A 15,326-nucleotide genomic window follows, 5' to 3' on the forward strand; every position below is an offset into this window, starting at 1 on the left:
GGGCGAGGGGCAGAGAGAGAGGGAGACACAGAATCGGAAACAGGCTCCAGGCTCTGAGCCATCAGCCCAGAGCCTGACGCGGGGCTCGAACTCACGGACCGCGAGATCGTGACCTGGCTGAAGTCGGACGCTTAACCGACTGCGCCACCCAGGCGCCCCTGTTTTCTATACCCTTATTTCCCAAGCCATTCCAGAATGTTTTCTAAGGATCCTCAAGTTTTCATCCCCCTTCCCCCCATTGGATGGGAATGAGTTTTGGTTTAAACAATGCTCCAGGTTTTTGTCCCAGTTAAAAACAAAAACAAAAACTCATATACGGGAGCACCTGGGTGGCTCAGTTGGTTAAGCATCTGACTTCGTCCTAGGTCATGATCTCACCATTCCCAAGTTCGAGCCCCACGTCAGGCTATGTGCTGACAGCTCAGAGCCTGGAGCCTGCTTTGGATTCTGTGTCTCCCTCTCTCTGCCCCTCCCCCACTCACGCTCTGTCTCTCTCAAAAATAAACATTAAAAAACCCCCTTATATACACATATTGTGACTTCTGATAGCTGATAATTAAGTTGATTTTTGCTTCGTGTCATCTCACAACTACTACCTTGTACCTAGGAAGTGCCCTATCCACGGGAGCAAGTCCTCTCTAGCTAGACCTCTGCTTTCCAATCTGGTCGTCACTAGCACACATTTAAACTTGAATCAGTTAGAGTGAAATAAAAATAAAAATTCTTTCCCTCAGTTGCACGAGCCACATTTCCAGTACATAATAGTCACATGGGGCTAGTGCTACTGACTTGGGTGACACAGATGTAGAACATTTCCATGATCCCAGAAAGTTCTGTGGTGAGTGCTGCTCTAGACTCTGACCTTTTGGCTGAATTAGAGCCTATGAGTTATTCCCAGAAATGACTAAATCCGAGGGGACAGGCCCATGATACCCCATTCAGAAGAGAATGTCACCAACTCTAAAACGTGAGTTTCATCATTTATAATGGGCATATCTTTTCCAGGGGCAGGAATACTTCTGCCTACTATTTCCCCTATCATTCTTCTTCAAAATATGAATTAATGGCCTCAAGTTTTTTGGTGATGGTCACCTAATCCAAGTTGGGTCGATTAAATTCCAGGGGCGCCTGGGTGGCGCAGTCGGTTGAGCGTCCGACTTCAGCCAGGTCACGATCTCGCGGTCCGGGAGTTCGAGCCCCGCGTCGGGCTCTGGGCTGATGGCTCAGAGCCTGGAGCCTGTTTCCGATTCTGTGTCTCCCTCTCTCTCTGCCCCTCACCCGTTCATGCTCTGTCTCTCTCTGTCCGAAAAATAAATAAATGTTGAAAAAAAAAAATTAAAAAAAAAAAAAAATAAATTCCATCTCCTTCCCTTGGAATTTGAAAGTGGGAAAGTGAAGTGTTCAGTCAAGTCCTCTAGGTGTTTAGAACTATAAAGCCAGGAACATAAGTCCTATCTCACTAGTAAAACAGATTTGGATAAAGTAACAGAAAGAAAATGAAAGCAGGTAAGCAGAGATTAGGGTGCTGTTTAGGGTTTCTGTATTCTGGTTTCGTAGGCCCATCTGCATTCCTGACTTTGGAATCAAGGACAAAGCCTACCCACATCCTAATAGTGAATTCTTGTATGCTGAAGTTAACTTAGATTGGTTTGTTTTGTCATACTGGGAATTGGAACCCTAACTAATACACACACGTACATACACTATAGATATGGGTATTGCCATGTTCACATTGTAGAGGTATGCGTGGTTGTGCAAAACATTGTACTTAGTTGTTGCACTGGGCCTCCAGACTCCCTGTAGCTCCTCTGATCTTTCTCTACTTTTCCTCTTGCTTTACTTCCTTCTCATCTCAGTGCTCAGGCTGTCCTCTACTTTTTCCCTCTTCTTTTCCTTCTCTTGATCAAAGTATGCCCTTTGCTATCTTTCCGGCATGGAAGCTTTATAAAATCAAGCCATGTAACATATTAACAACTGGCTTTATTCTTTAGCTTGTATTGCATTTTACTCTCTCAGGCCTAAGTAATTCAGTCAACATTCATTAATGAATGACTGAATAAATAATCCCCGACAGGCCAAAGCAGTGAATGTTGAGCTTTAGAATCTGGTCTGAATAGAACTGAGTAGGGTAATTATGCAAATTTAGCACACTACTTTTACTTTAGATGGACTGATTAGGAGAGACCTCACCTCTAGGACAGGATGAGTCAACTATGAAAAGAATCCCGGCATCAGCATCCCAGAGGGAAGGGACACATACAAGTGTTCTAGGTAGGAAAATGCTTAGTGTTGCCCAGGAACAGAAAGGAGGCCAGGGTGGACAGAGTGGAGATAGAAAGGCAGAGTAGCATGAGCCCTGGGAGGCAGGGCCTTCAGGCCCTGGTAAAAGGTTATGACAATATCTGAAGAGCAATAGGAAAATTCTAAAGGGATTTAAGCAAGGAAGTGACCTCATCTGAGTTGTGTTAAAAAAAAAAAAAAAAGTCCTTCTGGCTAGTTTGGAGAATGAATTTTAGGACGACAAGCAGGGGACCAGTTAGGAGGCTCTAACAATTGTTGGCCAAGAGATCATAAGCGCTAGGCCTATGAGGATTGGAGGCCAAAGGACATGGAGCACTTTGTGACCACATTTGAGGTTTTGAAGGTAGAAATATAAGCTCTTACTGATGAAAAAGTTGCCCTTTTTACCTTTTAAGTAGCCAGCCCCCATGTTAAAGTTGTTAATGAGTAGACCTAGACCCTAGGAAATCAAGAAGGGCATGCCTCTCCGTTTCATAGGCTCTGGGCTCAGCTCTTACCAAAGTACCTTGAGACCAACAATCCCCCAGCATAAAATCCTGCCATTTTCCTCCCTTTCCTTTGAGTGAACTTGGGAGGTGACTGCTGAAAAAAGACTCAGCAAGAGGACTGCGGCGTTTGGGGTTCGGTGGTACACCCCTAACTTTTAATTTCAATAAATTTTGCTTTTAACTTGGTATTGGTTATTTTACATTGCACAAAGTGAGAGCAGGCATTTTGCTAGCAGCATCTTCCTTTTCATCACGAATATTGTATTCACCGTGTCAACTCCAAACAACCAAGGGCAAAATTCCTTTAAAATAATTCATCTGCCATTAAAAATGAGTTCCCTTTCACCTATACAAATCTCGTGCATCTGGGACCCGCTTCCCGCCGCACAGACAAATGCTCTCATTGTCTGTGCACCAGTCCCCCTGGATTTTATGCAGCGTGCATTTCCTGCTCTGAGCTGCTTGCTGGCTGTGTGCGTGCTTCCCTCGTCCCCCTGCCCCCATCCGGATCCGAGGCTTTTGTTTCTCACATTTCCTCGAGACGCTATTAAAATGCATGGACTCATCGTTACTAAATAAATGAATGACTAGGAACTTTTCTCTTGGCTGTTAACCTTTAGGCCACTGTCCAGTGAAGTTCTCAAAGGCACGTGAACCCAGCATCTCACGTAAAGGGGCCAATCCACATGCAAACAACCGAAACGTGGACATTATTTCCCAAACTTGTCGTGTTACGGGGACACTTCGGCATTTCTCAGAGAAACGCTTTGCAGGGCCCTCCAAGGGCGGGCCGCGGCGCCCCACGCGGCCGCAGCGCTCGCTCCCGCGTCTGCAAGGCGCGAGGAGGGGGCGAGGAGCTGGCCGCCCTGGGCCGAGCGGAGCGGGACCTCCGGGCGGCGACGCTCTGGCCCGAGCTGGCTCGTTGGTTTCCGCGCGGCCGCTCGGGCCCGCGCGGTCCAGTCACCAGGGGGCGCGCTGGCCGGCGCCGCGGATCTCCGAGCTGCGCGGCCCGACTCGCGTCCGCCATATTGGATGCCGCAGCCGCTGCTGCCAGCGCTTCCTCCTCCGTCTTCGCTGTGCGCTGCTGGTTCCTGCGGCCCGAGCGGCGGGGAGGTGAAACAGGAATCTGACGAAGGAAGAAGAAGGAGGGGGTGGGGAGTGTAGGGGACGGGGCTAGAGGGCGGAGGACCGAGACCGAGCGGGGCTGAGAAGAGAAGGCGCCGCGGCCCAGCCCCTCCCCCGCCCGCTGCCGACCCGCCCCGGCAGCGCCTGTGTTCCCCAGACCGGCGCTCCGCCCGCCCTAGCGGCCATGCCGGAGCCTCGCTGCCCCTGAGGGAGTCTTTCCCTGCCAGTGCTTGCCCTTCCGCTTCGGCCCCAGGGTCGCAGCGGCCGGGTCTCCCGCCGGCGCCCCTCCTCGCGGCGGCGCCGCCGCCCGCGTCTCGCTCTTCCCACCCAGTGCAGTGGCCGCCGCCTCTTCCGCCGCCGGGCTCGGGGCCTCCGCACCGACAACATGGAGGCTGTGAAAACCTTCAATAGCGAGGTTGGTATTGCAGTCTAGCTTCCCCTCCTACCCATACCTCCCACCGGGACGAGGCCCGCGTGAGCCGGGTGGGTGCGGGCCTGCAGGATTTCCCAGGGTGGGGCGAGTGGCGGCCTAGCTGTGTCGGGGAGGAGGGGGAGGGGTGTTTCTCTGCCCCGCGCCCCTCCCCCGAGTCCGAGGGGAGGGCTGGGGGAGGGCCGCCCCGGGGCGGAGGGAGGTTCCGGTGTCTCCAGCGCCCTATTGAGTGGCTTAGGGGTTGGAGGGAAGGCCCCGTTGGGCCCTCCCCCGGAGGCTCCTGGCTGGTCTCTCGGGGTCAGTTCCGCCGAGGCCTGGCCCGCCCACCTCTTTCGTGGGCTTGCGGGATTTTAACTGCACGCCGGACATCACTGCCCAGACTTCCCCGGGGTCCTTAATGAGGCAGGCACCGATGAGGGTAGTACAGGAAGGGAACCTAACAGGGGTGATGATCTATGGTCACGTTGTACGTACTGTTTATATTTGAGATACTGTTGGCTAGGTAACCTGCCAGCTAGGGACTTACGCTAAGAGAATGGTTGATGGGGACGCAGGATTGTTACTCGTCCCTCCTCTCATCATGAGGGCATAAAGACACAAATGGTAGGCAGAGGTCTGTGCTTCAGGAGAGGGCAGATGTTGGGGAAGCATTTCCCACGGGCTCATTCATAATGTCAAATCTAACACTAGATTTTAAAGCAGGTGTCCAGGTTTCACTAATTGAATTCACTAGTCTGAAAGGAGACAGGTTTTAATAAAGTACGTTATTTTTTTTTAAAACTCCGACGTAAATAGATCTTAATGCAAACATTAAACACCTATCTACATAGCCAGAATTATCCTTATCTGTCTTGGAAAGAATTTTAATGTGATGTTAACTAAAGTCGCATGAATTTTATGAACTTCTGATGCGGAAGTGCTGGTACTCTATTCAATAGTGTCATTAACAAAATCTTAAATATTCACCTTTTAAAATACCAGACATGTTACTGTTGATAATATGAAGAGGATAATGCTTTTTTTTAAAACTGTCTTACATTTTTTTTTCTTTTATTTCTTCTTTTCTTTTTTTTTAAGAATTGGCATTTGGGAAGCTTAGCAAAGAGGCTAAATAAAAGATAACATTCTTGTGAGTTGGGCTCTCCATATTACAGTACACAGCAATGACACAGATGAAAACAAACCTTTTTTTTTTATATTTTCTTTTTTGGTATTGGATTTTCTTTCTCTTTTTTAACCATTTAATAAACAGCGGTAGACTGGGGAATCTTTTTTTCCATTTTATTTATGAATTTACAGCTAATAACTACAAAATTTGGTTCTTTCAGCAATACTACGTAGTGCTTAAAATCTAAAAGAAAAAATATTGGTACTGTATGTTCCAATTTATTGCTAATAGTTTCTCAGCTGTGCGGGAAAGAAAACAGCTCTATGTAGCCTTTTTATTTGCTACATACTGTGTTACAGCACTATGGAATGTTAAAGTTTTAAGAATTACATATTTTTAAAAAAAAGCCTTTCTCTTATTTCCAGTGCAGTGATTTGACTTACCCCCCAACCCACACTTTTTTTTTTTTTTTTCTTTAAGTTTATTTTTTAGTAATCTCTGCATCCAACGTGGGGCTAGAACTCCCAGCTCGGAGATCAAGAGTCACATGCCTTTCTGACTGAGCCAGCCAGGTGCTCCTACCCCACCCCTTTTTGATGAGTGTTTCTTCTGTTTGTCTAGGGGTTTCCTAATATATATCTTCCCTCACTCCCAGCACTCCCCCTCCCCACAAAATTTTGAATAGGATCCCTCATGTGATAGTTAGAGAAAAGGTGTTAACTACACTATGGTTGTCACAATAGAGCACAGTGGAATAGAAATGGTGTATCAGTTTTTCAATTGAGTATTGCCATTAAGGATAGGGGGCCTGATATTTACATGGCTAGCTGTATATTTAACCTGTTTTCTCATCTAATCTTTACAGGAATTTGAAATTGGCAGTAGTAGTTCCATTTTAGTGTGTGTAGCGCGCTCCCCTTTCTCCCTACGGATTTCAAAGAAGTTAGAAAATCTTTCAACTTTTATTTACTAATCTGCAAACTTCACCATGTTTGAATGTGGAGTTAGCTTAAAAATAGCAATATGGAGTCGTAGAGTGTTGGGGGAGGGAAGTACTGTCAAAAAAGATTCAGAGGAATATACTTTTTGTTTTAAACACAAAATAATCTTTTTTTCTGATTTTGAATATAGTTTCTGTGAATGTAATGCTTGCTGTTGTAGTAATTTTGTTACAAGTAAGCATATAGTCATGGGAAATAGTTCAGTAATGAATATTTTCCATTAAATCATGTATTGTAAAGGGTAAAAATAAAAAAAGAATCTTGAGTTATAGTATTAGGAGAAAAGGATGTTTTAGAATGTTTACTTATAGTGAATTTGACTTTTAAAGCCTGATTTAAAATATGAAATGCTTAGGTTTTATGGCTTGCTAATTCTCAGGTTATTATTATTTTTTTAAGTTTATTTATTTTGAGAGAGAGAGAGAGAGAGAGCACGTGTGGGAGAGCTGGAGAGGAGCAGAGAGAGAGGGAGAGAGAACCCCAAGCAGGCTCCATGCCGTCGGCACAGAGCCCAGCGTGAGGAGCTCGATTTCACAAACTGTGAGATACGGCCTGAGCTGAAACCAGCAGTTGGACCCTCAACTGACTGAGCCACCCAGGCACCCCAGTTCTCAGGTTTTTTAATATTGGCCCCCTTCCAGCATTGGCTTGAAAATAGGGACATACAGTACCAGAGATTTGAAAGTTAAGAATAGTGATTTTTTTTTTTTAAAGATTTTATTTTTAAGTAATTTCTACACCCAACGTGGGGCTTGAAATCACAACCCTGAGATCTAGAGTCACATGCTCTATCGATTGAGCCAGCCAGGCAACCCAAGTTAAGAATATAGATTTTTAATTTACAAACCGTGGATGAGTTTCAGTCTGAAAATTCATGCCTTATGCATTGTGTTTCTGAATCATGGTCAACAGGTGCTGCTGCCCCCACCCCTACCCACCATAATCTCTCAAAGGGAGTCTGTGCCCTCTCCTTCCCTGTGTTCAAAATCACTGTCAGGAGATCCTTTATGTGGTAAATTCCTTAGTTATCTTGAGTTCAATGAGATTGAGGTCTAAGAACTGATATTTAAGTGCCCACTGTGCTAGTTTTGTGGGAAAGCCGTAATTTACAGATAAGCGTCATCATTGTGATGAGTTAATCCCAGGAGCAGTAATGTCAGTTCTGAAATGATGAAAGAAAGTTTGTCCACATTGGAATATAAGATTCCCTAAGAGTCAGTGCTTGACCTGGGCAGTTAACTGAGAGAATTATTATCATTGCAAGTATTGTAGTTGTAGCTGCTCCGAGATGGTGTCATACCCTTGTTATGGTGGTTTAGAGTTCTCACTTCAGTGAAAGGGGACTCATTGGTCTGCTTAAATTCTATTAACTATTTTAGGACCACAGCTGATTACTGGAATGCAGCAGTTTTATGTGAGCTGTCCCTAAGCACTGAATGGCGGTCATTGTGGTAGAGTTATTACTTTGTTTTTGAAAAGATGGAAAAGACTAGCAATGCATAACTCTTTCCTCAGAAAATCATAACTTAATCGGAGAGGGCACTTTCATGATAAAGGAACTCTTTTTTTAATTAATTTTTTTAAATTTATTTTAATGTTAATTTTTTAAAAGACGGAGAGACAGAGTGTGAGTGGGGAAGGGGCAGAGAGCGAGAGGGAGACACAGAATCCAAAGCAGGCTCCAGGCTCTGAGCTGTCAGCACAGAGCCTGATGCAGGGCTCGAACCCACCAGCCGTGAGATCATGACCTGAGCTGAAGTCGGACGCTTAAAGGACTGAGCCACCCAGGCACCCCCATGATCAAGAAACTCTTAAAGTAATACACGGAAAATATAATAATCTGTTATGCACTGGCTATACTTAGACAAAGTAACTAGAGGAAATGAATTTTACTTGTGTGTTGGATTCTTTAAATTTTTAAGGACTTACTATGCTTCAAGAAGTTAACATTAATACTTTAACATAATCAAATACCAGTTAGTGATCAGTTTTTCCCCCTAGATTCTTTGTATAGCTTGTTGAATTACTATAGTTGTTTTTTCTATCATGATCCATTTCTCTTGCTGCTCAGAAAAGGCTGAGTGGGATAATAAAGAACCAGATATGTAGATTTGAGATGTGTCCAGTAAATTACCACAATTTAAATTTTGGATTTGCCTTGGTTCATAAATTCTGAAATGGTTCTAGTACCTTTTATCATCTTTAGGATCCCTGAATTCTTGGTGTGTTTTGTCCTTAGGATCCTTCAGTTAGTCAAGATTAGCAGATGTAGACTTTTCAGAGTCAGGTTAACACCTAGGACATTTTCCTCTTCTGTGTCTTGTCTTTCGCATCGGAAGTGAAGTCCCATCTCTGTTTTACTTCATTTCCAGTTTTGTTTCCATAGTGTTCATTTGTCCAACTATAGGACATTTTATAATCTTCCCACCAGTATCTAGTAGTAGACATGGGATGGTGAACAGTGGAAAAGGTAGAGGGAGTAATAAATAAAAACTTGTGAATTTTGTTTTTATTTGTGTATTTTTCTTTTGTCTGTGGTTCAGGAAAGGAATTTTATGTGAAGCAACCAGAAGACATTGCGTTTTTGTTTCATTTTCACCTACCAGGGAATCTGTCTCCTATTTCCTTTCCTTTCCTGTTTTAACTTTCTAGTGAGTACTTTGGTTAATTGCATCAATCAAGCCATCTTTTTTGTTTCCACGCTGGGAAACTCTCTTAAAGGTAGGCATACTTAGTATTATAAAGGGAGGAACCCTTCACTAACGCCTCCCTGCTCCAGTGGTTTAGATTAGGGTTTTTCACCCTCAGTACTATTGATGTTTTGGGCTGGATAATTATTTGTTGTGAGGAGCTGTTCTGTGCGTTATATGAAGTTTGGCAGTGATCCTGGCCTCTACCCACAAGGTGCCACTATTGTGACAACCAGAAATGTCTACACATTATCAAATGCCCCTTGGGGAACAAAATAGACCTTGGTTGAGAATCACTGATTTAATTCCCATTACATGATCTTAAAAAACTGTACTTTCACTCTTAGTGATTACTATAAGTAATATAATAATAGTTTTCCCTACCAGACGATAAGTTTCATGAGGACAGTGACCATATATTTTCATTGCTTCATATCCTCAGTACATAGCACAGTACCTTAATACATAGTGTGTGTCAAATAAATACTTCTTGAATGAATGAATAAATGAGTGGTATACTATGTACTGAATGACCTGGATCAAGGTAGTTAACATTTCTGGACATTTGGTTTTCTCCTATGTAAAGAAAATGATTGATTTGAGATATTTAGGTTTCCTGTTAGAAGATTCTTTGATTAAATATAAAATTAATGTGGGGGTAGAAATTTTTTAATTGAAACTCCGATCTGTTTGTAATGTTCAGTTTACCAAGGAGAGATCATTGGGAGGGGACTATTCCATTTGAAGGTTCTAGTTAGATTAAACTTCATTTTTTGATTATGCTATTTCCAAACCTTTTTTTGCTTTACTGTTTTTCAGTTTAAAGCAATGTATGATAAAAGTTGTGGGTTTTTCCTTATATTATTTTAAAAATTTAGAAAACAAGGATAATGGAGATTGATAATAATGATTTTTGAGAACATGCTTGGGAGTGTTATAGTCTTAATTGTTCAAGATTAAATGTAAGCATTTTTTTGGCAAGATTGAAATAGCTCTATCATTTTATTTAGGCTAGCACTGAGTTTGTTATAGTAACTTTGGTTGACATTTAGGGGACATCTGTATTCCCCAGATTCCTAAATAGTCATATTTTATGATCACTTGCTTCTTTTTTTAGAAGTATAGTTGGCTTAGAATTAGTGATGATATTACTAGTCGCACATGGGATTTCAGATATCTCTTTCTAGGGCCAGTTTTGCTGTTATTGGACAACTTCTAACTCAAAATGGTATGAGAAAATGTAATCAACCTTGACCTTGAACACTGGCTGAGCTCCTGAACTCGAATGAGCTCATTTTATCTGGTTTTGTTTTCTCAACATCTTTCTCTACTCCTCTCTCTCAGGATTGTGCCTCTACTCCTGCTTGTACAGACTGCTTTTTCCAGCAGCATGGACACAAGAAGCATAGTAAGATGATTATAACGCACATAAGGCAGGCCCTTTGGAAAATACTAGGTTTAAATTGGAAGTGAAGTGATGTCTTGATTATATGGGCCATACTTGGGAAGTGGAATAAATTTTGTCACTTCGAATATATTAGTAATCTTAAAGAGAACATCTAGGGAATAGTTGAATTTCTTCACAAAAAATAGGTTAAGTGGAAAAAAAAGTTATTGTGCTTAATAGTGAGCATAAATCATATATACTCTTGCTGCATTTACTTACATTCTGCTCCACATAACTTTACTGTAATGCAAAAGGAATATAACATTACCTATTTAATGTGAATAAATTGCAAACCTGTTAATTTGATGGTTGGAAATAAAATACATCTTATATTTTGAGGAAGTTCTTCAAACTATAAGATGATAGATCATTGACAGATATACTGCAGGGTTGGAGAAACAAAAAGACTACATCAAATTTTTGGTTTTCTAATTATGAAGGAGCAGATTTTGGTAGAGCTACTGATATGAGAAATAAATGCTGAAAAGAAATTTTTCTGTAGCCTGTAATTTCTTATGTAAGTTAATTCTATCTCAAGTTTGATGATAAACGATGCATTTGTGCTTTGGTTTTTAATTTTATGCATTTGGTCTTCTAATCTGGTTTTACAAGAATTTCTTACACACCATATTTTAAACTCAGGGAAGGATATGTAAATGCATTCTGTTGTCTACTATAGGTCAGGAAGTGTCTCGGTAACTTTGACCTTACCACATTTGGTCAGAATGGAGAATAGAGAATATTTGTTAACGTGTCTTAAACACAGTTATGGCTATGAAGTTAATGTGTGCCAAATTTGTTTTTAAAATAATTCCACAACTTAATATAATTTATGTAGGTTGATTTGAAAGACGTAGGATTTTAATCTCTCATTTAGCCAATAAAGTGCTTACCCATGTACCAGGCACTTTTCTATCTGCTGGGACACAGTGGTAAACAAGACAAGCAGGAAGCATACCCTTTTTGGAGCTGATGTTCTTGTAATCCTTCCCCGCCTCGATCAGCTTTATGTGCCTGAGTGAGGTGGTACAGAGCTGGTGAGGCTGAGCGGGCAGGCCCGACTCCGGGGCTCTGCGCTTTGGGGACTGGCTGGCCGCAGCCCTTCTCACTTCTGCTTGCTCCTCTCAGCATTTTGCCTTAAAGAGTCTAGAATGCTCATCTGTTACTCAAAATAGAGATGAGCAAGTAGACTTATTTCAACAAGAATATGGTCTTATGTTTCAATAGTGGGAAAACAAGATGAGCTACATTAAGTTTTATTTTATACCAAATTTTGTATCATGTATCTATAGAAATCAGTTTTTATTTTGAAATCGTAACTATTGCATAACAGCTGTAGGAATGTTTCCCTTTGTCACTGAAGTATTTGTCTCCACATGCAAATGATTAAAAACTTGTCTTAAGTGGTGACGAAACCTTTGTGAATTTGGAGAATAAGTTAATAAGTATTTTTATTTTTAAAGCAAACTTTTGCTTCAGTACATGAAAAAATCGGGTCCTCTTTCTTATAAACGCTTATTCTTTGAATTTGATTGGATTCCTTAGGGTTAATTTGAGTAGCTTGTCAGTGAAAGATGAAACACTTTGGATTGTGTATCTTATGTCTTGGTATATAGAATTTGGGAAATGATCTAAAGATCTTTTTATACTGGGTCACAGTACCTAAAAGGTTTACTGGTACATCTGAAACTAATAGTGTTCTATGTCAGTTATATTTTACTTAAAAAAATAAGTTGACCAAATCCTAGTTCATGGCTTTTTAAAATTTAGTAAGATTTTTACACTGTAAAGTTTTATGGTAAAAATAAATAGATTGGGGTGTTTGAATTTATTGAAATATTTGAAGTATATGGGTAAAAAGAATGTTGAGTAAGTGAAAATTTTTACAAACCAAAATATATAGCAGATACCTACTTTCTGCAACAGCTGTTTGCTGTGATGAAAGATGTGTGGCTTAGGTCTTTTTTAAATAGTTTTTGTTTACCATTGTTAAAAGTGAGCCACTTTACAGTATATAGTGTTGTGCTCTGACCCTCTTGACCCCAACCATCAAGTTTCAGTGGAAGTTTAGGATAAGCTTTTGAGAAAAGGATAGGTGCTACTCTCCTTTTACCAACTAGAAAACTGAGGCCACCATTGTGGTTTTACCAACAAAATGTGACTTTGTAAGTATTAGAGCTGAAACTGAGAGACAGACCCAGGTCTCAGCCTTTGCTTGAGATATTTTCTTACCCTTGTGTAAAGAACTATCACTCAGTTTTTCACAATTCCTTTTTACTGTCATAATGTCCAAGTATAAATTAGCCTTTTCCTACTTTTGAACTTTATTTTGACAACTTCAGATTTACAGAAAAGTTACAAGAATGAAGGATTTTATGTACACTTCATCTTGATTTCTCTACCTAATTATGTTAATGAACCATTTTTGCTTTTTTGTTCACTCCCTCTTCACATGCACATGAAAACACACAAACTTTTTCTGGCATTTTGATAGGAAATGCAATTCATTTTACTTTTAAGTGGCTGTTTTCTACAAGCAGTGACATTCTTTTACATAGCCATAGTATAGGAATCAACATCAGGAAATTAACCTTGATATAATGCAGTTGTTTGCAGATCTTGATCAGATTTTATTAATTATATCAGTAACGTCCTTAATAACGGAAAGAGTAAATGCTACTCCACACCTTGAATTCATTCATCTTGTCTCTTCAGTATCCTTTACCCTGAAACAGTTGGTTATAACTCTTTGTCTTTTATGACCTTTGATTGTATTTAATGATAATAGCCCAGTTATTTTTAGAATTTTCTCAGTTTGAGTTTTCTTCTGTTGCTTAATGATTAGGTTAAGCTTACACATTTTTCGCATTCTGCGGAAATGATAATTGTGTTCTCAGAAAGCACATGGTGTCTATTTATCCCATTAATAGGAATGTTAACTACCCCCCCCCCAAGGTTTCTCTGTTGTGAAGATACTATTTATCCCTTTGTAACAAGTATCTTATGGGGAGGTATTTTGAAACTAAGCACATACCTTGTTGCTTATCCAACTTTAACCCATTTGTTTAAGCATCTGTTTAATTCTTGCCTTGAATCAGTACTAATGCCAAAAGGTGATTTTCTAAGTCTATCATTTCTTTATTATTAGCATTCTGTAAGAGCTTTTCCTTCTTCCCACTTAATGTGTTTATGTATATGTATGCATATCAGTATGAGCTCGTGGATTTTTTTTTTTTTTTTAATCATTGGGGTTTTTTTGATGGAGAGTGTCTCAGTTTTGACCAGTCAGAGCTATTTCAAGCTGTCTTTTGTGTCCTTTTGATGTGTGGTCGTTATGTTTTGAGAATTCTTTCTTACATAATAAGATATTCCCACCCCAGCCTTGGAATCAGCCATTCCTCCAAGGAATTCTAGTTTCTTCTCATGGATATTTATTAGTGGATTGATCTAGAAATTATATATATTTTATAGATATATATATATAATATACAACAATACTGCATACATGTATATATGTATACATGTATACGTGTGTACATAAACAAACATATATACACATGAATTTTTGGTTTTTAACTGTCTGCCTATCTAAAAAGCCATGGATTCACCCTGATAACCTCCAGTTCCAGTCCTACAACTGTAGGGTTCATTCTAGTTTTTCGCCTTTCCAATTCTGTAATTACTTTCTCTGACAGCAAGAAAACTAGTTTCTGTTACCCACAGTGTATTTACATATTTGATCAAACCTAAAACACACAGAAAGTAGTTTCAGAATTGCTAAACCATATGTCTCTGAAAACAAACGTATTAATTAGCATTTAATATTTGTTTATAGTTCTCTCTCTCTTTTTTTTTTTTTTTTTTTTACCTCAGGGTATATAGTCAAAATGCTATGTTTAAACATGGCTTGGTTAATTTTTTCCCCTTAATGTGGTTCTGCTATTCATTTGAAGTATAATTAGATTGGGTTTTTTTGTATTCCATTTTGGTTTTTTTTCTTCCTTTGTCCATTTTTGGTATTTTATTCCTTTAGTGTGGAAGACATTAAACATAAATTAACTTTATTCTTCCCTTTTTATTAGCTTGAGCATTCGTAACCATTTATGTTGTGGTTTAAAAATGTTTCTTAACATTTTTCAAATCAAAAAGCCAGAATTCAGAAGTTTAGATGTAGAGAAGGTTTTAGGTGAAAGATGTGTTTCTAATATTGTAGATTCATAGGTGAAAGAAGTGTGTATTCAAAAAACTTTCATTCTCTTGTGAATGGAATCTCTATACACAAGGACCAGTAAACTCTTTCTCTAGACGACCAAATAGTAAATATTTTTAGGTTTTGTTAGCCACTTAAGGTCTCTTTCACAGACTTTTTTTTTTTTTTAACTTATTTTGAGAGAGAGTGAGTGTGGGGGAGGGGTAGAGAGAGAGGGAAAGGAAGAGAATCCCCAAGCAGGCTCCATGCTGTCAGTGCAAAGCCTGACATGGGGGCTGAACTCATGAACCCATGAGACCATGACCTGAGTCGAAATCCAATCAGACGCTTAACTGACTGAGCCACCCAGGTGCCCGTCTTTTACATATTCTTTAAAACAATTTTTTTTGATATTTATTTATGAGAGAGAGAGAGAGAGAGAGAGAGAGAGGGAGAGAGGGGAGCAGGGGAGGGGCAGAGAGAGGAGACACAGAATCCGAAGCAGGTTCCTAGCTCTGAGCTGTCAGCACAGAGCCTGATATGGGGC

The 15,326-nt window shown here is 40.6% G+C and overlaps 1 protein-coding gene across 8 annotated transcripts in view; it reads left to right on the forward strand.

Annotated features, from left to right (window-relative positions):
* Window positions 1-3,792: 3,792 nt before the first annotated feature.
* The window catches only part of SCAF8 (SR-related CTD associated factor 8), a 204,349-nt gene continuing 192,815 nt past the window's right edge, over window positions 3,793-15,326 (forward strand). For 4 of the 8 annotated variants that reach the window (XR_015251666.1, XR_015251665.1, XR_015251667.1 and 1 more), the window contains exon 1: window positions 4,027-4,329. Coding sequence is in view for 5 of the 8 variants with exons in the window: in XM_086708205.1 (XP_086564331.1) it covers window positions 4,300-4,329 (30 nt within the window). In the remaining 3 variants the exon portion in view is untranslated. Of the gene's footprint in view, window positions 4,330-10,487; window positions 10,552-15,326 lie in introns of those variants that run through there. The other 4 variants (XM_086708209.1, XM_086708208.1, XM_086708207.1 and 1 more) reach the window with 4 other exon arrangements.

The sequence above is a fragment of the Puma concolor genome, chromosome B2, assembly GCF_028749965.1.
Source record: "Puma concolor isolate L17-30 chromosome B2, mPumCon1.1.hap2, whole genome shotgun sequence".
NCBI lineage: Eukaryota > Metazoa > Chordata > Mammalia > Carnivora > Felidae > Puma > Puma concolor.